This window comes from Phyllobates terribilis, unplaced genomic scaffold (assembly GCF_046119375.1).
Source record: "Phyllobates terribilis strain yellow unplaced genomic scaffold, ASM4611937v1 Scaffold_11__3_contigs__length_659146591, whole genome shotgun sequence".
Lineage (NCBI taxonomy): Eukaryota > Metazoa > Chordata > Amphibia > Anura > Dendrobatidae > Phyllobates > Phyllobates terribilis.
In genome coordinates this window covers 616,485,185-616,512,596 of record NW_027362771.1, presented here as the reverse complement: position 1 = coordinate 616,512,596, position 27,412 = coordinate 616,485,185, and the positions used below count along the sequence as shown (strand labels likewise).

General features: G+C 51.0%; 1 protein-coding gene across 4 annotated transcripts in view; it reads left to right on the top strand.

Annotated features, from left to right (window-relative positions):
• The window catches only part of LOC141167133 (dnaJ homolog subfamily C member 18-like), a 92,864-nt gene that overhangs the window by 52,144 nt on the left and 13,308 nt on the right, over positions 1–27,412 (top strand). For 3 of the 4 annotated variants that reach the window (XM_073654514.1, XM_073654513.1, XM_073654517.1), the window contains one exon: positions 22,536–23,078. In XM_073654514.1, the coding sequence (XP_073510615.1) occupies positions 22,536–23,078 (543 nt within the window). Of the gene's footprint in view, positions 1–12,797; positions 13,334–22,535; positions 23,079–27,412 lie in introns of those variants that run through there. The other variant, XM_073654515.1, reaches the window with a different exon arrangement.

The following is a 27,412-nucleotide window of genomic DNA, read 5'->3' as shown; positions in this document are numbered from 1 at the left end:
TGTCAGTGACGTGCATGAGGTGAGCCGAGTTCATTGGACATGAACTCGGCTCATCTGGATGTCGTCACAGAGAGACGCTGAGCAGCGCAAGCAAGCCTGCGCTTCTCAGTGTCTGCGGGATGACAGGCTGGATGGCAGCGTTCTGCTGCGGTCCAGCCTGTCATCTCGATGTAGCAGAGCTGAAGCTGTCGTGGGAACCATGGAAAGGTAAGGATGAGGTTGCTTTATTATTTTTCTTTTATTGCAGGAGATCGTTGGCTTCAGCTGGAATGGGCGTGATGGTAAGTATGGTTTAATTTAGAACAATAAAGGATTGTGTCTTTATTTCAATTAAAGGACTTTATTCTGGGTGTTTGTGTTTTTTTTAACTTTGACTATGGGGTTAGTAATGGGGGTGTCTTATAGACGCCTCTCCATTACTAACCTGGGCTTGATGTCAGCTGGCATTATAAGCTGACATCAACCCCAACCCTATTACCCCCTGCCACCGCACCAGGGCAGCGTGGAAGAGCGAGGCTAAGTGCCAGAATTGGCGCATCCTATGAATGCGCCATTTCTGGGGCGGCTGACGGCTGGTGTTTCTAGCCTGGGAGGGGGCCAATATTCATGGCTCCCTTCCTGGGCTATTAATATCAGCCCCCAGCTGTCTGCCTAGCCTTTGCTAGCTATTAAATTAGGGGGGACCCCACGTCATTTTTTTTGGGGGGTCCCCCATTTTAATAGCTAGTAAAGGCTATGTATTCAGCTGGGGGCTGATATTAGTAGCCTGGGAAGCTCCGTGGGTATTACCCCCTTCCCAGGCTTCAAACATCTGCCCCAGCCGTCTGCTTAACCTCCGCTAGAGCCTAAAATTAAGGGGAACCCCACGCCAATTTTTTTAATAATAAATCCTTTATTTTAATACTAAATGACAAGTACAGTAACCAACACTATCACTGTACTTCATATATATGTGACTGACATGTTTCTATCTATCTAATCTATGTGTGATGCTCTATCTTTCTGTTCTAAATTGTCGGGTACCGCTGCTGAATTGCCGGCCGGCTTTTTTAAAGAGACAGTGCATGAAAACACTATTATTTTTTTAAATAAATCCTTTACACTAAATGACAAGTACAGTAAGCAACACTATCACTGTACTTATTATATATGTGACTGACATGTTTCTATCTATCTAATCTATGTGTGAAGCTCTATTCTTTCTGTTCTAAATTGTCGGGTACAGATGCTGAATTGCCGGCCGGCTTTTTTAAAGAGACAGTGCATGAAAACACTAATATTTTTTTTAATAAATCCTTTACACTAAATGACAAGTGCAGTAACCAACACTGTCACTGTGCTTCTTATATGTGTGACTGACATGTTTCTATCTATCTAATCTATGTGTGATGCTCTATTCCTTCTTGTCTAAATTGTCGGGTACCGGTGTATGCCGCTGCTGAATTTGCCGGCCGGCTTTTTTAAAGAGAGTGTCTTCTGAGCAGTTTGTCAGCTTTTGGACACCTTTGCAGGTGTTTTCTATGTGTTTCTATGTGTTTTTGTTTGCCTGCCATTGGTTTTAACGGTGTTCGACGGTGTTCTAAGGTGTTCGACGAACAGTTCGACGAACAGTTCCTCGAACATCCCGGTGTTCGACGAACCGAACCGAACCCGAACACTACGGGGGTGGCTCAACACTAGCCACGAACCGCCTGTGTGAGAAAATCAATCTGCTGCTGCTGTTGTCGTAGCTGTTGCATCAGCAGCTTACTTGTCTTTTGTTATGCTAGCTGTTGCTGCTGGAGCTGCTGCCACTGAAGCTGCTGCAGCTGTTGCAGGTGCTGCTGGTGCTGGCTTTGGACCAGGTGCTTGATCAGCTCCTCCATTTTGTCTGACCGCTGTTCCATCCTTACAGTCACCTTCACCCAGGACATGCCGTGTTTACCCAGGCATCACACTTTCTTCCTGGGGATCTTTCCAGCACTTCTAGGACCAACTGTGGCAGATCGGTTCACTCGGCTGCACGTAGAGGTAGACACAGGAACACTGTCTCCCTTCCGATGGTTTATTAAGAGTACTGAATAAACCACGGCAATGTCAGCAAAACAAACACGACCTTCGCGGCCTAACAGGAAAAACAAAACATAACGTATGGCACAGTCCTTATTGCTACGGGTAACCACCCGCTTCAGGAACAAACATCCCAAGGTTTATCTTTCCTTAACATGACAAAACAGCTCCAGAGTTTTCACCGCCAGACACACCCCACACCAAATGCTCTAAAAGGCTGGGAATTTATCCTCTGGACTCCTCCCTTTCTACAGCTGTTCAATCATCCTAGCACTAAACATGGATGATTAACCCCTCTCACAACTTTGTGTGCTGGAACATTTTCCTGTCACACACTGTTATTCGGACACTATGGCTGGCACTGTTTATAGGACACTTTGGCTGACACTATTTGCAGGATGCTATCACTGGCACAATTGGAATGTGGGAGAAAACTGGAGTACCCAGAGGAAACCCACGCAAACACGGGGAGAACATACAAACTCCTTGCAGATGTTGTCCTTGGTCGGATTTGAACCCAGGACCCCAGCGCTGCAAGGCTTCAGTGCTAACCACTGAGCCACCGTGCTGCCCCATTATTTCTTTGGACTGTTATAAAGACATTAAGGCTGGCATTGTTATTGGGACACCATGACTGGCTTTGTTATTAGGACACTATGGCTGGCACTGTTATCAGGACACTATGGCTGGCACTGTTTATAGAATGCTACGACTAGCACAATTAGTAGAAACGTATGTCTGGCACTGTTATGGCTGGCACGGTTTAAAGGATGCTATCACTGCCACAATTAGTAATACAAATCCCATAGGCATAATGAAGTACAAAAAATTAGATCATCAATGCATGTAAAGAAATCTAGAACACTCCTAAATGAATACTTAAAAAAAAGAGGAGGAGCAAAGGGAGTGTGTATAAAATATAATTTTTTATTAAATGCTAGTTAAAAAGATTCAATCTTACAAATAACCAGGACAGGCAAAATAGCAACAAGCAAAAACCCTGGGGTAGGGAAAACACATGCAACATGTAGAAGGTATTATATTATGACTGATAGGACTGATTGTATACATGTCAAGGTTCACACATGTGTCAAGGAAAGTATGTAAAAAAAACAGCATTGAATATTTCAATAAAAGAAACCTTACCCATGTAGCAGGTGAAGCCCCCCCAGGGAATACGCAAGCAGAAAGTGCAGAGCCACTACGCGCGTTTCGCGGGTTAAACACACGCTTTCTCAAGGGTAAGACAATTATTAGGACAGTATGTCTGGCACTGTTTATAGGACACTATGGCTGGCATTGTTTATAGGATGCTATCACTGGCACAATTAGTAGGACATTAACATTAAGTCTGATACGGTTAGTAGGACTCTATGTCTGGCATTGTGATTAAGACACTATGGCTGGCACAGTTATTAGGACACTGTGACAAAATGGCAGCAGGGAGACCCCGCAGAATCTCGCTGTTGCCACCACTTGTGATGGATCTACGCCCCGCCACCCGCCTGACGTCACAATTATGTCAGGCAAAGCAAGTGGTACGAACCTGCCCTCTGCACCTACATGACGTTCCGCACCCGCCTCGAGGACATGTAAAGTCAGACTGGTACCGTTCTGTACGGACACCCCCTGTCCACATGGGAAGAGGAAGGCACAAGAGGAGACCCGCTCAGTCACTGACGTGGCACCACACTCGCTCACCCCCTGACAGGCTGAGAGGCTCCTTCACTAGTTCCAGTGAAGTAGAGCCCGGTCGGCCTGGGAGAGCTGCCACCAGTTTCTATTCCATATAACGGACTTATATCAGGCTAGAAACCAGCCCGGTAGCGTGTTCGTTGGACCGAACTATGGACGTAAGGGTTCGTGGATCGAGATAAAAGAACAGCCCAAGGTTAAATTATATTTAATCGCCTTGGGGGCACACTAAACAATACGCTATATACATAAGGGTTATACATACACAGTGGTCAGAGTTACAAACACGAAAGTATGAGTAGAAAAGGTATAAAGCAGTTATTACGAGTTAATTACCGGTTAGTTGGACGATCTGGCTTTCGGGGGAAGGGCTGCCACATGGGAGGTTTGTGGGCTTTCTCTTTGTTGTTGCAGGACTTTTCCCACATGACTCCCCCCAGGAAAAAGACAATGGAGCCAGGACTGCTGGAACTGTTAAACTCTCTGGATCACGCCCACTCCTGCATCTTGGCTGCGCCCAAATCTCCTCCCCTGGTCTCTCCCAGCTACAGATTCCCAAAAACTAAAATGGGCTATCCCTCCTTACTGGATGATACTAGGGAGAAGGTTCTGGTTATATAAGATCCAGCCGGGCCCCTGCTACGCATGGAGACCAAACACAGTGGCTGTAGGGGCTTCTGAAAGGCTGCGCCACATATCTCCTCTCCCAATCCTTGCTTGGGCGGTGAAGAAAGGAATGGTGAGATTCCCCATTCTCCTAGGTTTCCAAAAATCTGTTTGGTTTATCACTGAGATGTATCGTATTCCCATAACTCGCTGTTGAATTATAGTAGTTCACACAAAGGAACACATGGTGAGGGGGAGGGGACAAACCCTGTGCAACTTGCAGCTGCTGTGGGATTTGTCACCCCCCTGCTCCTCCACCCCCTCCCTTCTGCTTGCTGCAAAAAGTTGGATACTTGTTGGATCCGCTTGAGCACCTGCACCATATGCTCTAAGTGATCCTCCCAGGTGGGACTGAAGATGGCCATGTCATCCAGGTACGTCGCCGCATACCCTTCGAGACCCTTGAGAAGCGTGTTGACCATCCGCTGAAAAGTGGAAGGGCATACTTCATGCCGAATGGCATGACCGTGGACTCATACAGTCCGAATGGGGTGATAAAGGTAGAGCGTTCCTGTGCCTCGGGTGTCAGGGGAATCTGCCAATATCCCCGGCTCAGGTCCATGATGGTCAAATACTTGGCCCCGGTCATTGATGCGCGGCATTGGGTACGCATCGGTGACGGTGAAAGAGTTGAGCCCCCTGTAGTCCACGCAGAACCGTGCTGTCCAGTCCTTCTTTGGGACGGTGAGGACCACAGGCGAGGCCCAAGCACTGCTGGAGGGTTGCGCCAATCTCTTGGCGCATGTGCTGCTGTACTTCCAGGGAGACCAGATATGCTGGATGCCAAATTGGGGGTGATTCCCGGTGTCCACGTGATGGACGGCCGACTCTGTCCTTCCGGGCTTGTTGCTGAACACACCTGGGCGAGCATATCCGGGAGGGTCTCCGTCTCTCCCTCCTCTGGCAGGTTGCACACGGGGAGGGCGCAGGCCTCCCGCTCATGATGTGTCTTCGTCATGTTTACGTGGAATGCCTTCCGCCTTCCCCTGACGCAGTCCAGGGTGACCTGGTACGTCACGGCATTGAGCTGCTGTTGCCCGAGGTACGGGCCTTCCCAGGCTGCCTGAAGCTTGTCTGGGGGTACAGGGACCAGTACCCACACCTTTTGACCCACCTGGTAGGTCCTCTCACAAGCATTCTGGTTGTACCATCGCTTCTGGTCGGCCTGGGCTCGCGTCATATTGTCGTGCACCAGCTGCACAAAGGCCTGCATTTTGTCATGGAAGCACACAACATATTTGATGACCGACACTCCAGGGGTGGCTAAGTCCCCTTCCCAGACATCCTTCACCAGAGTCATGGGGCCCCGTGCACGCCGGCCGTACAGGAGCTCAAAGGGGGAGAACCCTGTTGAGGCCTGTGGAACCTCCTGGTAGACAAATAGCAGGTGTGGGAGGTACCGCTCCCAGTCGTGCCCGTGGGAGTCGACCAACATCTTAAAGGGATATTCCCATCTCCAAGATCCTATCCCAGTATGTAGTAGCTGTAATAATAATAATAGTATTAACAAATACCTCCAATTAGAAATGCAGTATAGTTTTTCTGATTCACTATGTCTCTTTTCTCATGTTCACAGGCATTGCAGAACCTTAGGTATCCATGGTTACGACCACTATCAACTAGATGTCACTATATCAGTGGTCATAACCACTGGATATCTAAGGTCCTGCAATGCCTTCACATGAGGAAAGAGACATAGCAGATCAGAAAAGCTATACTACATTTCTAATTGGAGGTATTTGCTAATATTATTATTACACCTACTACATATTGGGATAGGATCTTGGAGATGACAATACCCCTTTGAGCATCTGCTTCAAGGTGTCATTGAACCGTTCGCACGGGCCACTAGTCTGTGGGTGGTACGGGTTGGTCACCAGATGTTGCACCTGAATTTGCTTACAGAGGGCCTCCATTAGCTGCGACATGAATTGCGTCCCCCGGTCGGTGAGCATTTCCTGGTTAAACCCCACTCGGGAGAAAATCTCCAGTAAGGCGGTGGCCACCTTGTCAGCTCGAATGGATGACAAGGCTACCGCTACCACTTCCGGTAACGGGTGGCATAGTCTACTACCGTCAGTATGAAGCGTTTCCCGGAGCTGCTGGTAGTGGCCATCGGGCCAATCAAATCCACAGCCACCCTCCTGAAAGGCTCTTTGATGATGGGCAGAGTTACCAGTGGGCTTTGGGGTGCCGCCCCGCCTTCCCCACACTCTGACAGGTGTCACATGACCGGCAGTAGGCAGTCACCTCGTCCCCTATCCTTGGCCAGTAGAAATGCTGGGCTAACCTGGCCTTGGTCTTAGTGATCCCAAGATGTCCAGCCATCGGAATCTCATGCACCGTCCGCAACAACTCCTTCCTGAACGGATAGCGTACCATTAACGGTCGGTCCCTGGGCGACACCTCCGGTGAACCTCGCTGGACCGTTACCCGGTACAGCCGTATTTTGTCCCACACCACCCGCTCGAGATCAGAGTCTGAGGAAGGCTGTGCCACCTGCTCCTTAAGAGCTTTCAGGCTTTCGTCAGTCTCTAACACCACCTGAAACCCCTGACTGGACGTGGCCAGAATAGACGAAACTGCCACGTCTTCTGTCAGTTACCCGGGACCTGTCTCCTGTCCTCTGTCTGACCCGGCAGTCACTTGGTCAGAAGGGAAGAAGCCATTGGACTCCCGAGAGGGCCCCTGGAGCCCGGGTGCCACCACTGCGTATGACAGCCACGGCCGCTGTGACCACGGGTAGCACAAGCTTCTCCTTCTGACCAAACCTCTGGTCTAAACAGACTACTCTGGCCCTCTGACATCCCGGTTGTGGGGGAACCCTGCCATGCAGCCTTCCCTCAGGAGCCCTACCTCTTCTGGGACTGTCCCGTCCTCCATGGCATGCTCCTCCTCCGCAGATGTTTGCCCCCTGTCACCTCTGTGAGAGCCTCACAGGACGAACTGTACCAGCCTGCCGGCTGGCCACATTCGCTAACCTTATCACAGCCGACTTGAATAATCTCCTCCCCCCGAGGGGAGAGGGACACAGTACATCACCCACCCCCACATCCCCATGAGTAGGCATGGTAATAACATTAGCAGTAATAGGAGTGGATATGACATTGTCTGGAGAGTTATGCCTTGGGGATTCAACGGCCACATAGTGGGACACTAGCCGTCCCAAGTCTCTCCCAAGTAAAACACTCGCGGGAATGTTCGGAGTTACCCCCACCTCCCGCACTCCCCTCCTGGTGCCCCAGTCCAAATACACCTTGGCGACGAGCAGTGCCAGCTCAACGCCTCCAATCTCGGAGATGGCGAGAGTCTTCCCAGGTATCATATCCTGGGGTGACACCAGTTCGGGCCGCACAAGGATCATCTCAGCGCCGGTGTCTCACAGTCCCATGGCCCTGGCCTATGGTGACAGTCTGAAGGTTGTCAAGGGACCTCCCACCATCCCCACTCACACACAAAACAGTGGACAGTTTCTGGGATGGAGATGGGCCCTTCTGGCGCTGGAGACACACGGCTTTGAAGTGGCCCAGCTGACTGCAAAGGTGACACAGTCAGGGTTCCCCTAAAGGCGTGGAGAGGAAAGCATGGGTAGGTGGTCCCTTGTGTCTGGGGGCAGGGACAGCAGACATTGCGTTCGTCTTACTCCCTCTCCAGCCAGCAAGTTTCTTGGCCTCTGGAGTCCTGCTGTTGGAGTACTCGTCAGCAAGTGTCGCTGTTGAACAGGTCCCCTTTGGCTTCCGGTCACGGAGGTGCTGTTGGAGGTCCTCTGGGCCGTTCCACAGAAACTGCTCAGTTGCGATGAGCTCCTTCAGCTACTGGACAGTGGTGAGCTCCAGTCCTTTGGTCCATTGATCAATGGTTCTCAGTAGGGCCCGCATGTGATTGACCCAGCCGTCTGCAGGACCTCGCTGCTTACTACGGAGCTTCTTCCAGTACGACTCAGGAGTCAGGTTGTACTGCTTGACCAGAGCCTGCTTGATGTCCTCATAGCTCAGGGTGGTCTCACTGGGCAGGTACCCAAAGATTTCCAGGGCCTTACCCCTAAGGTGAGGGGTTAAGAACCAGACCCGCTGGTCCTCAGGCAGATGGTACTGGTGGCAGGTTTTCTCAAATGCCAGCAAGAATGTGTCCAAATCCCCTCCTTTGTCCAACAGGGGGAAGTCCTCCGTCCGTATCTTTGGGACTCGGATCTCAGGGGACTCGCGACTGGCTGGGGGTACAGGCTTTCTGTACCCAAAGCTAAGTTTTAGTAACTTTTTAGCAGTTCCCGCTGGATCGTTTTGTATTTTTTCCTAATCTCTATAAAACAAGTCAAACAGTGCACAGTGATTGACATGGGATTATCTTGAATACTCTTCACAGACACTATGACTGGAACTTTTTATAGGACACTTTCACTGGCACTGTTATAAAGACATTATGCCTGGCACTGTTGGTAGGACAGTAAAACTGGTATTGTTATTAGGACACTATGGCTGGCACTACGATAAAGACACTATGTCTGGTACTGTTATTAGTACACTCGCTAGCACTATTAGTAGGACACTGACTGGAACTATTCGGGGCACTTTCACTGGCACTGTTAGTAGGACACTATGGCTGGCACTGTTAGTAGGACACTATGGCTATATACCCCTAATCCTGGTATGCGTGGCACCCCTCATCCCCCAATCCTGGTATGCATGGCACCCCTCACCCCCCAATCCTGGTATGCGTGGCCCCCCTCACCCCCCAATCCTGGTATGAATGGCCCCCCTCACCCCCCAAACCTGGTATGCGTGGCCCCCCTCACCCCCCAAACCTGGTATGCGTGGCCCCCCTCACCCCCCAATTGAGGTATGTGTGACCCCCCTCACCCCCCAATCATGGTATGCGTGGCCCCCTTCACCCCCCAATCCTGGTATGCGTGGCCCCCCTCACCCCCCAATCAAGGTATGCGTGGCCCCCTTCACCCCCCAATCCTGGTATGTGTGACCCCCCTCATCCCCCAATCCTGGTATGCGTGACCCCCCTCACCCCCCAATCTTGGTATGCGTGACCCCCTCACCCCCCAATCCTGGTATGTGTGGCCCCCTCACCCCCCAATCCTGGTATGTGTGGCCCCCTTACCTCCCAATCCTGGTATATGTGCCCCCCTCAACCCCCAATCCTCGTATGTATGACCCCTCACTCCCCAATCCTGGTATGTATTGCACCCCTCATCCCTATCACGCTGCACACATACAAAAAAAAAAAAACAACACTTATACTCACCTTTCTTTCCTGTGCTCCAGCGCTGCTGTGTCCTGTTCTGCCGGAGGCCGGGGGAGGAGTGTGACACCGGAGTATGCGCGTGCCCATACTGCGCTGTCCGGCGCTATTTTGCTGAAGACACACTGCAAATGTGTCTTCAGTAAAATGGCGCCGGATAGCGCTATGCGAATGCTCCGATTCCGACGGTGCATTCATCTCCTGGCTACCGGCCTGAAGAGACAGCGCAGTCTCCCGGATAGGTAAGTTGTTAGGGGGCCGGAGATCGCAGTATGCGTTCAGTGCTTACGCATACCGCGATCTCCGGGGCCACAATCCTCATCTTAAACTCCTCGTTTAGGATGTGGTTGCGTTCCTCAGTGGGGTCCAGACTGCGCAGGCATGTCGCACTAGCACAGTCTATAGAGGCTTCAGACAGTGGGACACTTGTACGATTACATTATAGATTATGCCTCGCACTATTAGCTGGACACTATGGCAGGCACTATTAGTAGGACATTAGAGCTGGCACAGTTACTAGGACACTATGGCTGGCACTGTTATTAGGACCCTATGGCTGGCACTGTTATTAGGACCTTATGGCTGGCAGGGTTAGTAGGACATTATGGCTCGCAGGGTTAGTAGGACACTATGGCTAGCACTTTTATAAACACATTATGCCTCACACTATTAGCTGGACACTATGGCAGGCACTATTAGTAGGACAGTAAAGCTGGCACTGTTATTAGGACACTATGGGTGGCACAGTTAGTAGGACACTATGGGTGGCACAGTTAGTAGGACACTATGGGTGGCACAGTAGTTATTAGGACACTATCGCTATTAGTAGGACACTGACTGGCACTATTCGGAAACTATGACTGGCACTATTTGTAGGATACTTTCACTGGCACTGTTATAAAGACATTATGCCTGGCACTGTTATTAGTACACTATTATTGGCACTGTTATTAGGACACCACAGCAGGCACTGTTATTAGGACACTATGACTGGCACAATTAGTAAGACACTATGGATGGCACTATTATTAGGACAGTATGGCTGGCACTGTTAGTAGGACACTATGGCTGGCATTGTAATTAGGACAGTATAGCTGGCACTGTGATTAGGACACAATGGCTGGCACTATTTGTAGGATATTTTCACTGTCACTGTTATAAAGACATTATGCCTGGCACTGTTATTAGTACACTATGGTTGGCACTGTTATTAGGACATCATACCTAGCACTGTTATTAGGACACAGTTAGGACAGTGTCAGTTAGTAAGACAGTATCACAGTGCCAGCCATACTGTCCTAATAATGCACAATTAGTAGGACACTATGACTGGCACTGATATTAGGACACTATGACTGGCACTGATATTAGGACACTATGACTGGCACTGTTATTAGGACACTATGGCTGGCACTGTTATTAGAACACTATGACTGGCACTGATATTAGGATACTATGGCTGGCACTGCTATTAGGACACTATGAGTGGCATTGTTATTAGGACACTATGGCTGGCACTGATATTAGAACATTATGACTGGCATTGCTATTAGGACACTATGACTGGCACTGATATTAGGATACTATGGCTGGCACTATTATTAGGACACTATGGCTGGCACTATTATTAGGACACTATGGCTGGCACTATTATTAGGACACTACGGCTGGCACTGATATTAGGACACTACGGCTGGCACTGTTATTAGGACACTACGGCTGGCACTGATATTAGGACAGTACAGCTGGCATTGTTATTAGGACACTATGGCTGGCACTGATATTAGGACACTATGGCTGGCACTGATATTAGGACATTATGATTGGCACTGTTATTAGGACACTATGGCAGGCACTGATATTAGGACACTGTGGCTGGCACTGATATTAGGACACTATGGCTGGCACTGATATTAGGACACTATGGCTGGCACTGATATTAGGACACTATGACTGGCACTGATATTCGGACACTATGACTGGCACTGTTATTAGGACACTATGGCTGGCATTGTTATTAGGACACTATGGCTGGCACTGATATTAGGACACTATGACAGGCATTGTTATTAGGACATTATGGCTGGCACTGATATTAGGACATTATGGCTGGCACTGATATTAGGACACTATGGCTGGCACTGATATTAGGACACTATGGCTGGCACTGATATTAAGACACTATGGCTGGCACTGTTATTAGGACACTATGGCTGGCATTGTTATTAGGACACTATGGCTGGCACTGATATTAGGACATTATGGCTGGCACTGATATTAGGACACTATGGCTGGCACTGATATTCGGACACTATGACTGGCACTGTTATTAGGACACTATGGCTAGCATTGTTATTAGGACACTATGGCTGGCACTGATATTAGGACACTATGACAGGCATTGTTATTAGGACATTATGGCTGGCACTGATATTAGGACATTATGGCTGGCACTGATATTAGGACACTATGGCTGGCACTGATATTAGGACACTATGACAGGCATTGTTATTAGGACATTATGGCTGGCACTGATATTAGGACACTATGACAGGCATTGTTATTAGGACATTATGGCTGGCACTGATATTAGGACATTATGGCTGGCACTGATATTAGGACACTATGACAGGCACTGATATTAGGACATTATGGCTGGCACTGATATTAGGACATTATGACAGGCATTGTTATTAGGACATTATGGCTGGCACTGATATTAGTACATTATGGCTGGCACTGATATTAGGACATTATGGCTGGCACTGATATTAGGACATTATGGCTGGCACTGATATTAGGACATTATGACAGGCATTGTTATTAGGACATTATGGCTGGCACTGATATTAGTACATTATGGCTGGCACTGATATTAGGACATTATGGTTGGCACTGATATTAGGACATTATGGCTGGCACTAATATTATGACCGGTAAGTTTTTATCTTGCTTTTATCAAATGTAAAACATTATTAAATATTTCAAAATGATTATAAACTAAGTGATCCTTGTGGTGCGGCACAGTATGGCGATGTCAGCATATTATTCTTTGGCTGAGAACTACATGTCCCATCATTCCCGGGGCTGGGGAGGAAGCAGCGTGGGCTGCCGTGGATCAGCTGCTGCTGTCTGTACTGCATGCAGCCTCTCTTCAAGGCTTTTTATAGGACTAGTGGGGGATGGGATGTGAAAGGAGGCCAGCGACATACGATGCCTTGCTCCGGGGCTCTGGCTAATTAATCCATACAGGAGGTGGGGATCCTGGGATCAGTGTCATCTCCGCAGCCGCGCCGTGCAGGTGGCGATAGCGATATCAATGCTGGGTTACGATCATCGCATTGTCCGGATGCTGCAATAATCACTGGTCCGCTGGATGCCGCCCAGGACCCCGACATCTGCAATATTGCACAACCATAGTATCCGGCCCGGGATTCCCGGGAAGAATCCGCACTGCACAGGACGCTACGATCCCGCGGCAGCGAAATGCTGGAGGAGCATCCATATTCATGAGCAGCTGCTGACGCCCGGGATCCCTCCGTGCGTGTCAATGACAGGCTGCGAAGAAGCCGGAACACCTCCGTCTACATCCAAGCCCGGGCTGGAGCCCACCGTGCCACCTCCGCAGTCCACACACCCGGCCAGGTGTCTTTAGGGAAAAGCCTTACATCAGGTTGTTGGTTTTTGTTTTTCTTATCTGCCATTTTCCAAATTTTTTATTTTGCAATTTTTGCAAATTGTATTTATCTTATGAAATTGTAATTCCATTCAAAGCAGTCATTTATTGTTAATTTTGTGCAAAGAAATTAGAATCTTTTCTTTACATTTCTTTTACAAAATGTTGACGGGAACTTTTGGAAAATTTGTCCCAATTTCTTGTCTTGATAGGTTAAGACTTTCTTTTTTATCACATGGCTAATGAGTACGAGTAAGTTCTAAAATAATGAGTACGAGTAAGTTCTAAAATAATGAGTACGAGTAAGTTCTAAAATAATGATGACGAGTAAGTTCTAAAATAATGAGTACGAGTAAGTTCTAAAATAATGAGTACGAGTAAGTTCTAAAATAATGAGTACGAGTAAGTTCTAAAATAATGAGTACGAGTAAGTTCTAAAATAATGATGACGAGTAAGTTCTAAAATAATGATGACGAGTAAGTTCTAAAATAATGAGTACGAGTAAGTTCTAAAATAATGAGTACGAGTAAGTTCTAAAATAATGATTACGAGTAAGTTCTAAAATAATGATTACGAGTAAGTTCTAAAATAATGAGTACGAGTAAGTTCTAAAATAATGAGTACGAGTAAGTTCTAAAATAATGAGTACGAGTAAGTTCTAAAATAATGAGTACGAGTAAGTTCTAAAATGAGTACGAGTAAGTTCTAAAATAATGATTATGAGTAAGTTCTAAAATAATGAGTACGAGTAAGTTCTAAAATAATGATTACAAGTAAGTTCTAAAATAATGAGTACGAGTAAGTTCTAAAATAATGATTACGAGTAAGTTCTAAAATAATGATTACGAGTAGAGATGAGCGTTGTTCTACTCGAACTGTTCGCCAATCTCAAATTCGAGCTGTTTTGGGCGGTGTTCGAGCCGGTCGGCGAACACGAACAATTTGAGAAAAATTCGGCTGTTCGAGGTTATGTTCGATAACTGTTCGTGCACCAAAATCATAACTGGATTTTTTCTCAGTAATGATGAAAATTAATGTTAATACGCAGTTTGAGTGTACAGCGGGGTGGGGGGAGGGGCAGGGGATGGATCTCTGCAGGAACAATGAAGATCTCCATTTTTTTTTCTCTTTCCCGCATTTGCAGTGGGGAGGTGCAATCTGTCAGCCTATCAGCAGCGCACACACGGAGCGAAGTGCTTTTTTTCACACAAGCAAGGGCATGTGTGATTGGCAGTGTATGTCACATGTCCTTGCCCTATAAGACCCAGCCATTTTCCCCGTCGCCACCATTTTCTCACTGCTGCAGCTGCGTGTTAGACGGCACCGCTGTTGCTGTGTGCGCTATACCTTGTTAATTTCAAGCCAATTTTCGCACAAATATACAGATAGCTTGGGAGTAGGGAATAGTTGTGATTGCAGTCCTTTTAAGGACTAGGTTACAGCATTTCCTACGACTTTTATCAGGCAGGTCTGTGCTCTTAAATAGATAGATTGTGGGAGTAAAGACTAATTGTAATTGCAGTCCTTTTCAGGACTAGGTTACATCAGTTCCTATCAGTTTTTGCCAGGCAGGTCTGTGCCAGTGCTGTGCAAGTTTTTTTCACAGCATTTGGCTGAATCTAGCAAAGCTAATCCTTTTTGGCCTATTGCAGAGTGTGTTAGTCAGTGGAGTAGCCTATCTGTGTTGCAAGATATACCACCTGTGTATAGAATACCAATTTTTTTACTGCACCTAGTGAAGTAAAATCTTTTGGGCATAGCATCATTCTATTAGTCCATCTATACTGACCTCCATCAGGTTGCAAACTGAATATAATTTTTTTCTGCATCTAGCTCTGAAAAAATATTTGGGCTTCTAGCAGTGTGTGGGACTTGGTCTATTAGTCCATCTATACTGACCTCCATCAGGTTGCAAATTAAAAATAATTTTTTTCTTCATTTAGCTCTGAAAAAATATTGGGCTTCTAGCAGCGTGTGGGACTTGTTCTATTAGTCCTTCTATACTGACCTCCAGCAGGTTGCAAATTGAATATAATTTTTTTCTGCATCTAGCTCTGAAAAAATATTTGGGCTTCTAGCGGTGTGTGGGACTTGGTCTATTAGTCCATTTATACTGACCTCCATCAGGTTGCAAATTAAAAATAATTTTTTTCTGCATCTAGCTCTGAAAAAATATTTGGGCTTCTAGCAGTGTGTGGGACTTGGTCTATTAGTCCATCTATACTGACCTCCATCAGGTTGCAAATTGAATAAAAAAAATTTCTGCATCTAGCTCTGAAAAAATATTTGGGCTTCTAGCGGTGTGTGGGACTTGGTCTATTAGTCCATCTATACTGACCTCCATCAGGTTGCAAATTAAAAATAATTTTTTTCTTCATTTAGCTCTGAAAAAATATTTGGGCTTCTAGCGGTGTGTGGGACTTGGTCTATTAGTCCATCTATACTGACCTCCATCAGGTTGCAAATTAAAAATAATTTTTTTCTTCATTTAGCTCTGAAAAAATATTTGGGCTTCTAGCAGTGTGTGGGACTTGGTCTATTAGTCCATCTATACTGACCTCCATCAGGTTGCAAATTGAATAAAAAAAATTTCTGCATCTAGCTCTGAAAAAATATTTGGGCTTCTAGCGGTGTGTGGGACTTGGTCTATTAGTCCATCTATACTGACCTCCATCAGGTTGCAAATTGAATAAAAAAAATTTCTGCATCTAGCTCTGAAAAAATATTTGGGCTTCTAGCGGTGTGTGGGACTTGGTCTATTAGTCCATCTATACTGACCTCCATCAGGTTGCAAATTAAAAATAATTTTTTTCTGCATCTAACCCAGCCAATAGTTTTGGCCTAATACCACAGTTTGGCCACTCAGCTCTGCTCGGTTACCATCCATTGTTTTTTTGTGCAAACAACTCCAGAGTTGTGAATTAGTTAACCACCAAAATGAGTGGAAAAAGGCCTGCTGCTGGTGGAAAGGGGAATAGGCGTGTTGGGAAGGGGAAAAAAGGTTGTGTCCGTGGGGTAGGTGTTAAAGCAACAGTAACATCTGCAGAAGAAAGACCATCTTCCAGCCAAACTAAAATGTCTACTTCTTTTAGCGGACAATGTGATAAGATCCCTTTCTTACGGCCACGCCAATCGCTACAAATTCCAGATGAGGCACAAAAACAGCAGGTGCTTCAACGGATATCAAGTGCTCCTTTAAGTGGGCTCTCCTCCACATCAACTTCAACATCACAAATACTCCAGTCCTCAAAGGTGTCACCCAAATCGCACTTGCTTCCTCACAGCTCCCAAATCTCCAGCTGCCCGTCTGAGTATGAGGTAGAACAGATGGTTGAGTCTGCAGAGCTGTTTACTCATACTATAGCCTGGGAATCAGAGGTCGACTCCAGCGCTTCTGTGAATCCAGACGAGGAAATGATCTGCACTGATGCCCAGAATCTTTATGAGTCGGATCCAGGACCAGACGCAGAAGGTTCTGACCATAATGTAGACCCTCATTCCCAAACTGTAACTCCTGTTGGTGGAGACAATGAGGAAGACGATGATAAGACTCAAATACCTGATTGGAGCGACAACTTTAGTTTTTTGTCAGGGCAGGAACAGGTTGGCTCTGAGGACGACGGGTGTGATAACGCACAGGGTGATGATGATGAGGTCGGAGATCCCACTTACTGTCAACCCACAGTCAGCCAAGAGATGAGGTCAGCAGAGGAGGTGGAGGAAGATGCTAGTGACGACGAGGTCAGGTTGCGCCTTCCTGGACAGAGACGTAGTACTGGAAGCACGTCAACAACTGCATCCTCAAACACAACTCTGCCTCTCACCACAAGTCGTGGTGGCTCCTCAGGTCGCATGGGTGCTAAGCCTTGCATAGCCTGGGCATTTTTTCAGATCGATAAAGATGACCCAACTCGTGTTATCTGTAACATTTGTCAGCAAAAGCTAAGTAGAGGCCAAAAAATACATAGTTTGAGTACTTCATGCATGAACCGGCACATGGACATGAAGCATAAGTTGCAGTGGGAAGCTCAGTGTGCTACAATGCGGTCTAGCCGGCCGGGCCAACCACCGTCTGCCATATCTTGTGCATCCGCGGCCTCTTCATCCTCTGTGACTGGGGGGACAGCAGTCACACCTGTTTTGGGGCGCAGACCTGCCACCTCTTTACCCGCAACAGCCAGCGTGATTGGCAGGTCATCATTTTCTTTGGAGGTGGTAACACCAGCTGGTCTTGAGCGCTGTCCGACATCGATAGCACCACCTTTGGATCAAGGCAACCTAACATGTCCGCCTGCATCTTCCTCACAGACCGGCAGTTTGCCGGGGACACCCTTATCAACCCCGTCTAAGCACAATAGCCAGCCCTCGGTCCCTCAGATGTGGACAAGTAAAAGACCATTTCCTCCTAGCCATGAGAAAGCTAAGAGGTTGAATTTCACCATCTGCAAGCTCTTGGCTACAGAAATGCTGCCTTTCCGCCTGGTGGACACAGAGGATTTTCGAGACCTTATGTCCGTCGCAGTGCCCCAGTACCAGATGCCCAGTCGGCACTACTTCTCAAAGAAAGGTGTGCCTGCGCTCCACCAGCATGTCGCACACAACATCACCGCTTCTTTGAGAAACTCTGTGTGTGACAGGGTGCATTTCACCACAGACACTTGGACGAGTAGGCATGGACAGGGGCGTTACATGTCGCTGACTGGGCACTCGGTAACTATGGTGACAGCAGGACAAGGGGCTGCTGTCCAAGTCTTGCCGTCCCCACGAGTTGTGCGTCAATCCTCTTTATGTCATTTTTCCTCCACTGCTTCTGCCTCCTCAACCTCCTCTCGGTCTTCCACCTGCACCCAAAGCCTGTCTGGTCATGCCACAAGCTTTCTAACTGCGCAGAAGGGATCCTGCACACCTCCTTACTATGCTGGCAGTAGGGCTCAACGTCATCAGGCGGTTTTTACATTGAAATGTCTGGGAAATGTGAGTCACACAGCTGAGGAGTTGTGGTCAGCTCTGGAGAACCAATTTCATGAATGGTTGTCTCCACTGGACCTGAAACCAGGGAAGGCCGTGTGCGACAATGCTGCAAACCTGGGTGCGGCCCTTCGCCGGGGCAATGTCACACACGTGCCTTGTATGGCTCACGTGTTGAACCTGGTTGTCCAGCAATTTTTAGCCCACTATCCCAGACTAGATGGCCTTCTGCAGAGGGCACGGTCGCTGTGTGCTCACTTCCGCCGTTCGCATCCCGCAGCTCAGCGACTTACATCTCTACAGAAGTCGTTGGGCCTGCCACTTCACCGGCTAAAATGCGATGTGCCTGCCCGGTGGAATTCAACTCTGCACATGTTGCAGCGACTGTGGCAGCACCGACAAGCCCTGGTGCAATACGTTCTGACGTATAGCCTGGGCCAACGAGATTCAGAGGTGGGGCAAATCACGTTGGAGGAGTGGTCTCAGATCAGGGACCTATGCACCCTTCTGCACAGTTTTGAAATGGCGACGAAGATGTTTAGTGCTGACGATGCCATTATCAGCATGACTATTCCGGTGATTTACATGCTGGAGCACATGTTAAACAGAATTCGGAGTCAGGTGGTGGCACAAGAGGAGGTGGAGGAAGTAGAGGAGGAGGAGTTGTATGCGGAAGGGCTAACATCTGCAAGGTCCAGACGGTCGGCAGCACCAGGGCGGCAGGCATGTGAGGGTGGGGGAGATGATTTTACCAGGGCGCATGGTAGCAGCCAAACTAGTGAGGAAGGTGCAGGAGCCCAGGAAGAAGTGGAGGACGAACTGATGGAAGACTCATCAGATGAGGGAGACCTTGATCACATTTCTGTTGTGCGAGGTTGGGGGGAGAGGACAGAGGAAGGAAGCATGATTGTTACCTCGCCACCAACACAACAGGGACTTGGTGCTCCTGGATGCGCAACACACATGAGTGCCTTCTTGCTGCACTATCTGCAACATGACCCTCGAATTGTGAGAATTAGAAATAATCCTGACTACTGGGTTGCCACACTGTTAGATCCCCGGTACAAAAGTAAATTTGCAGAAATTATTCCTGCCATAGAAAGGGATGCACGCATGCAGGAGTATCAGCAGAGACTGTTGCAGAATCTTACATGTGCTTTTCCACAAAACACCAGTGGTGCACGTAGTGAATCTCACAGTTCCAACTTGCCAACCGTGGTCTGTATGGAATTGTTCAATAAAGGGCCCAAAATTAAGATAACATAGATGGGAGAGGTCTCTATGAATAGGAATTCCTAAGTATTTGATACCCTGTGAGGGCCAGGCAAAGGGAAAGTTGGACTGGATGGAATCCTATATGGATTTAGGGAGGGAGACATCGAGGGCCTCAGACTTCGCTGCATTGATTTTAAAATTTTACCATGTAACAAAGTGATCTATTTCAGCCATAACAGCATGGATGGATATATGTGATTGAGTGATATATACTAGGACATCATCAGCAAATAGAGAGCACTTGTACTCGGTGCCTCCCACCTCAATCCACCTAATATTGGGGTTATGGCGAATTGATGAGAGCAGGTGCTCCGTCACTAGGATGTATAAGAGAGGGGACAGAGGACATCCCTGCCTTGTCCCATTGGTGATTGTGAAAGGTGATGAAAATGTTCTGACGCACCCCCTGGGCCTTGGGACACCCGGAGCCGGACCCTTTTTGGTGGATGCTGGTGGTTGTAGTCTTCGTGGCGGCGATCCGGTTCCGTGGCTCAGGGCGGTCAAACCAGTGGCGGAACTATTTATGTGGTTTTGATGTTTAAATGTCCGACTACGCCACCCGTGGATTGCGGTCAGAGTGAACCGCCGCTACAGGGCAGACCGCTGAGGCTGGTGTTGTGGGTGCAGCAGAGCGTAGCATAACTCCCCACGGGAGGAGTATAGCCTCAGGGCAGTGTATGCGGAGGATGGGGGTGATGGTGCAGGGCAGCAGCAGTAACGACACGGAGTCAGTGATGCAGTTCAGGGCCTTTACTCACAGTTCTTATTATCCAGACCACGTCTGCAGGTAACGGCTGCCCACGTCGTACTGTGCTCACCAGGTGAGGGGCTCAGACAACTCCCAGATAACTTTGGAGCGCTTCACAGGACCCCCTTTGTGTGTCCTTTGTCTGGCCTTTCTTACCAACACTTCTGTCCGGCTGCCTCGGGCCTCCTCTTGGTAAACTTGGCGCCAGTTTCCCTGACCCTATGTGGTGCCTTCCTAGCGGGTGGAGCAAGGGGCTGCGCCACATAAAATGTCAGAGCCTCCGGTTTCTAGCTGAGGGTCGTTTCCTGCCTCCACTAGTTCGGGGACCGGTCTCCCCCTTTGGCCTGACCCCTCCACGCAGGTGGATTCGGGCGTGCGGTGGCGACTCGCCCGTCCGCACCCCTGGGATCCCTTCATTCCTCGTTCCTGGAGCCTTCTCCGCTCCTCTTCCTTCCTTCTCCCTCTTGCAGGCCTGGGCCTCTGTTACTAGGCCCGCCTCCGGAGCAGAGCTCATGCAGAGCCCCTGCTCCCTGCCACTTCTGCTCAGACTTCTCTGCACTGAACTAAGATGGTGCCCACCTTTTATACTCCCTTCTCAATGCACCCAGGAACTGCTTCCTCCCTGCTCCTGCACTGCAGGGTTCCCCTTCCTCAGTGTTCCCTCCCCCCACTCCAGCCAGGGACAGGGACTGTCGTGCCCATCTCAGGGGCATATTGGTCGCCCTGCCCCACGGCAATGTGGTGTAATGCATGCAGGTGTCGGGTCCTGATCCACACTCCATCCTTATCTGAGAGTGAGATATCACACCTCTGGGTGAGGTGCAATACGTCTGTAGCAACCGAGCCCTCGGTGCTACAGTTCCATTTATCTTCAGCCTAGGTGACGTATTGTGATACAGGGCCGTGATTTTGGCTATAAAAGGGTCCCCTAGACCCCTACCCCAAGCTTTTTAAGAGAATCATATATGGCGTGCCAGGAGACTCTATGGAATGCTTTCTCAGCATCCAACGAGAGTATCTACTTACAAATTTTTAACTGCATCTAGCCCAGGAAATACTTTGTGCCTAGTAGCAGTGTCTGCTAGTCAGCGGATTATCCCGGCTGTTAAGCAAGCTACACCACCTGTAGTTTGGACACTTAATTTTTTCAAAGGAAATGCTTCGGGACCACGGGATACTTAGTGAAGAGCATCAGGAGGCACCCCAAGGCATAGGGGCTGGGACTGGCACTAGGATGCCTTGCGGTGGACAGCCGAGCTCGATCCTTATAAAAGCTTTTTAACTGCAGCAGCTTTAGTGGACGCTACTGGAGCTGGAATTACGCGGCTGCTGGCATGAGACTTGCCCTCCAATAGATCCTTGTAAATGGATTTAAAGTGTATTCATTCAAATTAGAGGGACAATTTAAATTAAAAAGCTTAGAGCTGCCTCCACCACAGGGGGGCTCTCTCGACCCACCAGCGGACAGGCACCAGTATTGGGAGAGGGGGGCTGGCCGTCAGGGTTCACCGCGGCTCTGGCACAAACCCGGCGACACGGAGGTGGCACGGGCAGGAGCGGACTGGCCGTCTCGGCTTCTCACTTTTTGGATTTTAGAAGGGCATGACATGCCTATATCTGTGTCTCCCCCTCCTTTTACTCCTCCACCTCTTTTCTTTTCGCATGACTATATGTACTTGTCACTTTTCCATGTGTTAGTTGTGTCTTCTGAGCAGTTTGTCAGCTTTTGGACACCTTTGAAGGTGTTTTCTATGTGTTTCTATGTGTTTTTGTTTGCCTGCCATTGGTTTTAACGGTGTTCGAAGGTGTTCGACGAACAGTTCGACGAACAGTTCGGCGAACACACGGGTGTTCGACGAACCGAACCGAACTCGAACACTACGGGGGTGGCTCAACACTAATTACGAGTAAGTTCTAAAATAATGATTACAAGAAAGTTCTAAAATAATGAGTACGAGTAAGTTCTAAAATAATGAGTACGAGTAAGTTCTAAAATAATGAGTACGAGTAAGTTCTGAAAATATTCTTATTTTTTTAGATATAAATTCAAATGTAATAAATAATTTAATGTCAGAATTTAACATTTAAGTCTAATTTATTTTTGTTTTCTTTAAAGATTTGAAAAAAAATTGATTTCTCTTACAAATTTTCTAAATTCTCCAAATATAATTAATTTTTAATTTTTTTTTTTTTTTGGATGCTAAAAGGATTTTCTTAAGAGACATTTGGAGACAAAGCTGGTTGAGATGGAGCGACAAAGAGCTGAGATGCTCATAAAGATCGCACGGGTGCGACTCCAGTGCGGAAGAACGGGGGATGCTCTAAATTACCTTTACCAAGCCCAAAGCCTCTACCCTACCCGCACAGCTGCCGGCCTCATTCAGGCCATACGAGGAGGATATTTTGAAGCCGAAGAAGCCCAATGTGGCCCAACGCATGGTCATCATGAGCAACGTGACTTCTGGGCCCACCAGAACCACTACGCTGGTTGTGGGAACTGTGGCAGGCCAGCGTGGCAAGAAGAAGAGGAGGAAGATGAAGATGATGATGATGACGACGATGATGACGATGACGAAGAGGAAGACGAGGAGAGGGTGATACAAGGCTTTGAAGACCATGAGGATTATTACAGAGTCCTTGGAGTCAGGAGGGACGCTAACACCGAGGTGATCCGAAAGGCGTATCGGAAACTGGCGCTGAGATACCACCCAGACAAGAACAGCTCCCCGGGGGCCACAGAAGCCTTCAAGGTGAACGGGGATGGTGAGCCAATGTGAAGGCCACTGGGTGGTTTGTGCTCTATATATTATGTGAAAAATTCCAAAAATTCAGATTTCTTAAATATATCTAATTTTGGGAAAACTGGGTGCCGACAAATACGGCTGCCATTAGAGTTGCACCAACATCCCTTGTCTAGAGTAGATGCAAGGTCAGTGAAAAAAGTCCTGGTGGTCTAGGTACTGACAACATCCTTGGGGTTCTGGATTTTGGTATTGAAAAGGTCAATCTAAAGCCCAGGTGGTCTTGGTTATAGAAAGAACTATTGTAAGCACCCGAAGTGGTCCCCAGGCAGGAAAGATATTAATGCATTCACGAATGTCTAGGGAAGGGAAGTTGCTGATGCCAGAATCCCTGGTGAACTAGGTATTGAAATAGTCAGTGACAGTCTAATGTGTAGAAGAGGTCAATGACAAAATCTCCTGGTGGTCTAGGGCAGTGAAGAGGAAATGTCAGCATGGCAACATAACTCAATATCTAGGCACTGGGTCTCTACACTGGTGAGGTGCCTGGAGGCATGCAGAGATGTTTCAAAGGGGAACCAGGTGTCTGATAGAGGACAGAGAAGTATGGAGGGAGTCAAAGTAGTCTGGAGAAGAACAAAGGAGTATGAGGGAGAACAAAGGAGCCTGGAGGGGGGGACGGGACAGAAGAGCCTGGAGGGGAGGCAGAGGAGCCTGGAGAAGGGACAGAGGAGCCTGGAGAAGGGACAGAGGAGTCTGAAGGAGCAGAGGAGCCTGGAGGGGGGGCAAAGGAGCCTGGAGGGGGGGCAAAGGAGCCTGGAGGGGAGGGCAGAGGAGCCTAGAGGGGAGGGCAGAGGAGCCTTGAGGGGGGGGCAGAAGAGCCCGGAGGGGGGGACAGAGGAGCCTGGAGAGGGGGGGGACAGAGGAGCCTGGAGAGGGGGGGGGGCAGAGGAGCCTGGAGAGGGGGGGGACAGAGGAGCCTGGAGAGGGGGGGGGGCAGAGGAGCCTGGAGAGGGGGGGGACAGAGGAGCCTGGAGAGGGGGGGGGGACAGAGGAGCCTGGAGAGGGGGGGGACAGAGGAGCCTGGAGAGGGGGGGGGGACAGAGGAGCCTGGAGAGGGGGGGGCAGAGGAGCCTGGAGAGGGGGGGGGAGACAGAGGAGCCTGGAGAGGGGGGGGGGAGACAGAGGAGCCTGGAGAGGGGGGGGGAGACAGAGGAGCCTGGAGAGGGGGGGGGCAGAGGAGCCTGGAGAGGGGGGCAAAGGAGCCTGGAGGGGGGGCAAAGGAGCCTGGAGGGGAGGGCAGAGGAGCCTTGAGGGGGGGGCAGAAGAGCCTGGAGGGGGGAGACAGAGGAGCCTGGAGGGGGGGGACAGAGGAGCCTGGAGAGGGGGGGGGACAGAGGAGCCTGGAGAGGGGGGGGACAGAGGAGCCTGGAGAGGGGGGGGACAGAGGAGCCTGGAGAGGGGGGGGACAGAGGAGCCTGGAGAGGGGGGGGTAGACAGAGGAGCCTGGAGGGGGGGGGGAGACAGAGGAGCCTGGAGAGGGGGGGGGAGACAGAGGAGCCTGGAGAGGGGGGGGGAGACAGAGGAGCCTGGAGAGGGGGAGGGGAGACAGAGGAGCCTGGAGAAGGGACAGAGGAGTCTGAAGGAGCAGAGGAGCCTGGGGAGGGGCAAGGGAGCCTGGAAGGGAGGCAGAGGAGCCTGGGGGGTTGGGGGCAAAGGAGCCTGGGGGGGGAGCCTGGAGGGGAGGCAGAGGAGCCTGGAGGGGAGGCAGAGGAGCCTGGCAGGGGCGGCAGAGGAGCCTGGCAGGGGCGGCAGAGGAGCCTGGCAGGGGGGGCAAAGGAGCCTGGAGGGGGGGCAAAGGAGCCTGGAGGGGAGGCAGAGGAGCCTGGCAGGGGCGGGCTGAGGAGCCTGGAGGGGGGGGCTGAGGAGTCTGGAGGGGGGGGCTAAGGAGCCTGGAGGGGAAGCAGAGGAACCTGGAAGGGGGGGCTGAGGAGCCTGGAGGGGGGCGGGCAGAAGAGCCTGGAGGGGGGCGGGCAGAAGAGCCTGGAGGGGGGCGGGCAGGAGAGCCTGGAGGGGGGGGGGCAGAGGAGCCTGGAAGGGGGGGGGTAGAGGAGCCTGGAGAGGGGGGGGGGGGTAGAGGAGCCTGGAAGGGGGGGGGGCAGAGGAGCCTGAAGAGGGGGGGGCAGAGGAGCCTGAAGAGGGGGGGGGGACAGAGCAGCCTGGAGAGGGGGGGGGGCACAGAGCAGCCTGGAGAGGGGGGGGACAGAGCAGCCTGGAGAGGGGGGGACAGAGCAGCCTGGAGAGGGGGGGACAGAGCAGCCTAGAGAGGGGGGGACAGAAGAGCGGAGCCTGGAGAAGGGACAGAGGAGAGGAGCCTGGAGACGGGACAGAGGAGTCTGAAGGAGCAGAGGAGACTTGGGGTGGGGGAGCCTGGAGGGGGGAGCAGAGGAGCCTGGGGGGGCAGAAGAGCCTGGAGAGGGGGGGGGCAGAAGAGCCTGGAGAGGGGGGGCAGAGGAGCCTGGAGAGGGGGGGGCAGAGGAGCCTGGAGAGGGGGGGACAGAGGAGCCTGGAGAGGGGGGGGGACAGAGGAGCCTGGAGAAGGGGGGGACAGAGAAGCCTGGAGAAGGGGGGGACAGAGAAGCCTGGAGAAGGGGGGGACAGAGGAGCCTGGAGAGGGGGCAGAGGAGCCTGGAGGGGGGGGAGCAGAAGAGCCTGGAGGGGGGGACAGAGGAGCCTGGAGAGGGGGGGGGGACAGAGGAGCCTGGAGAGGGGGGGGACAGAGGAGCCTGGAGAGGGGGGGGGACAGAGGAGAGGAGCGTGGAGAAAGGACAGAGGAGTCTGAAGGAGCAGAAGAGACTTAGGGGGGGGGATGGAGGGGGGAGCAGAAGAGCTTGGAGAGGGGGGGACAGAGGAGCCTGGAGGGGGGGAAACAGCGGAGCCTGGAGGGGGGGGGGGCAGAGGAGCCTGGAGATGGGGGGGGCAGGGGAGCCTGGAGAGGGGGGGGCAGGGGAGCCTGGAGAGGGGGGGGCAGGGGACAGAGCAGCTTGGAGAGGGGGGGGGACAGAGCAGCCTGGAGAGGGGGGGACAGAGCAGCCTGGAGAGGGGGGGACAGAGCAGCCTGGAGAAGGGGGGGACAGAGGAGCCTGGAGAGGGGACCAGAGGAGAGGAGCCTGGAGAAGGGACAGAGGAGAGGAGCCTGGGGAAGGGACAGAGGAGTCTGAAGGAGCAGAGGAGACTAGGGGGGGGGAGCAGAGGAGCCTGGGGGGGGGAGAAAGAGGAGCCTGGAGGGGGGAGGCAGAGGAGCCTGGAGAGGGGGGGGCAGAGGAGCCTGGAGGGGAGACAGAGGAGCCTGGAGAAGGGACAGAGGAGTCTGAAGGAGCAGAGGAGCCTGGGGGGGGGGCAAGGGAGCCTGGAAGGGGGGGGGACAGAGGAGCCTGGAGAGGGGGGGGGGCAGAGGAGCCTGGAGAGGGGGGGGACAGAGGAGCCTGGAGAGGGGGGGGACAGAGGAGCCTGGAGAGGGGGGGGACAGAGGAGCCTGGAGAGGGGGGGACAGAGGAGAAGAGCGTGGAGAAAGGACAGAGGAGTCTGAAGGAGCAGAAGAGACTTGGGGGGGGCTGGAGGGGGGAGCAGAGGAGCCTGGGGGGGGGGGCAGAAGAGCTTGGAGAGGGGGGGACAGAGGAGCCTGGAGGGGGGGGACAGAGGAGCCTGGAGAGGGGGGGGGCAGAGGAGCCTGGAGAGGGGGGGGGGACAGAGGAGCCTGGAGGGGGGGGGCAGGGGAGCCTGGAGAGGGGGGGGGACAGAGGAGCCTGGAGAGGGGGGGACAGAGCAGCCTGGAGAGGGGGGGACAGAGCAGCCTGGAGAGGGGGGGACAGAGGAGCCTGGAGAGGGGACCAGAGGAGAGGAGCCTGGAGAAGGGACAGAGGAGAGGAGCCTGGGGAAGGGACAGAGGAGTCTGAAGGAGCAGAGGAGACTTGGGGGGGGGGAGCAGAGGAGCCTGGGGGGGGGAGACAGAGGAGCCTGGAGGGGGGAGACAGAGGAGCCTGGAGAGGGGGGGGCAGAGGAGCCTGGAGGGGAGACAGAGGAGCCTGGAGAAGGGACAGAGGAGTCTTGAAGGAGCAGAGGAGCCTGGGGGGGGGCAAGGGAGCCTGGAAGGGGGGGGGCCTGGAGGGGAGGCAGAGGAGCCTGGGGGGGGGGCAAAGGAGCCTGGGGGGGGCCTGGAGGGGAGAGAGAGGAGCCTGGAGAAGGGACAGAGGAGTCTGAAGGAGCAGAGGAGACTTGGTGGGGGGGAGCCTGGAGCGGGGAGCAGAGGAGCCTGAGGGGGGGGGGACAGAGGAGCCTGGAGG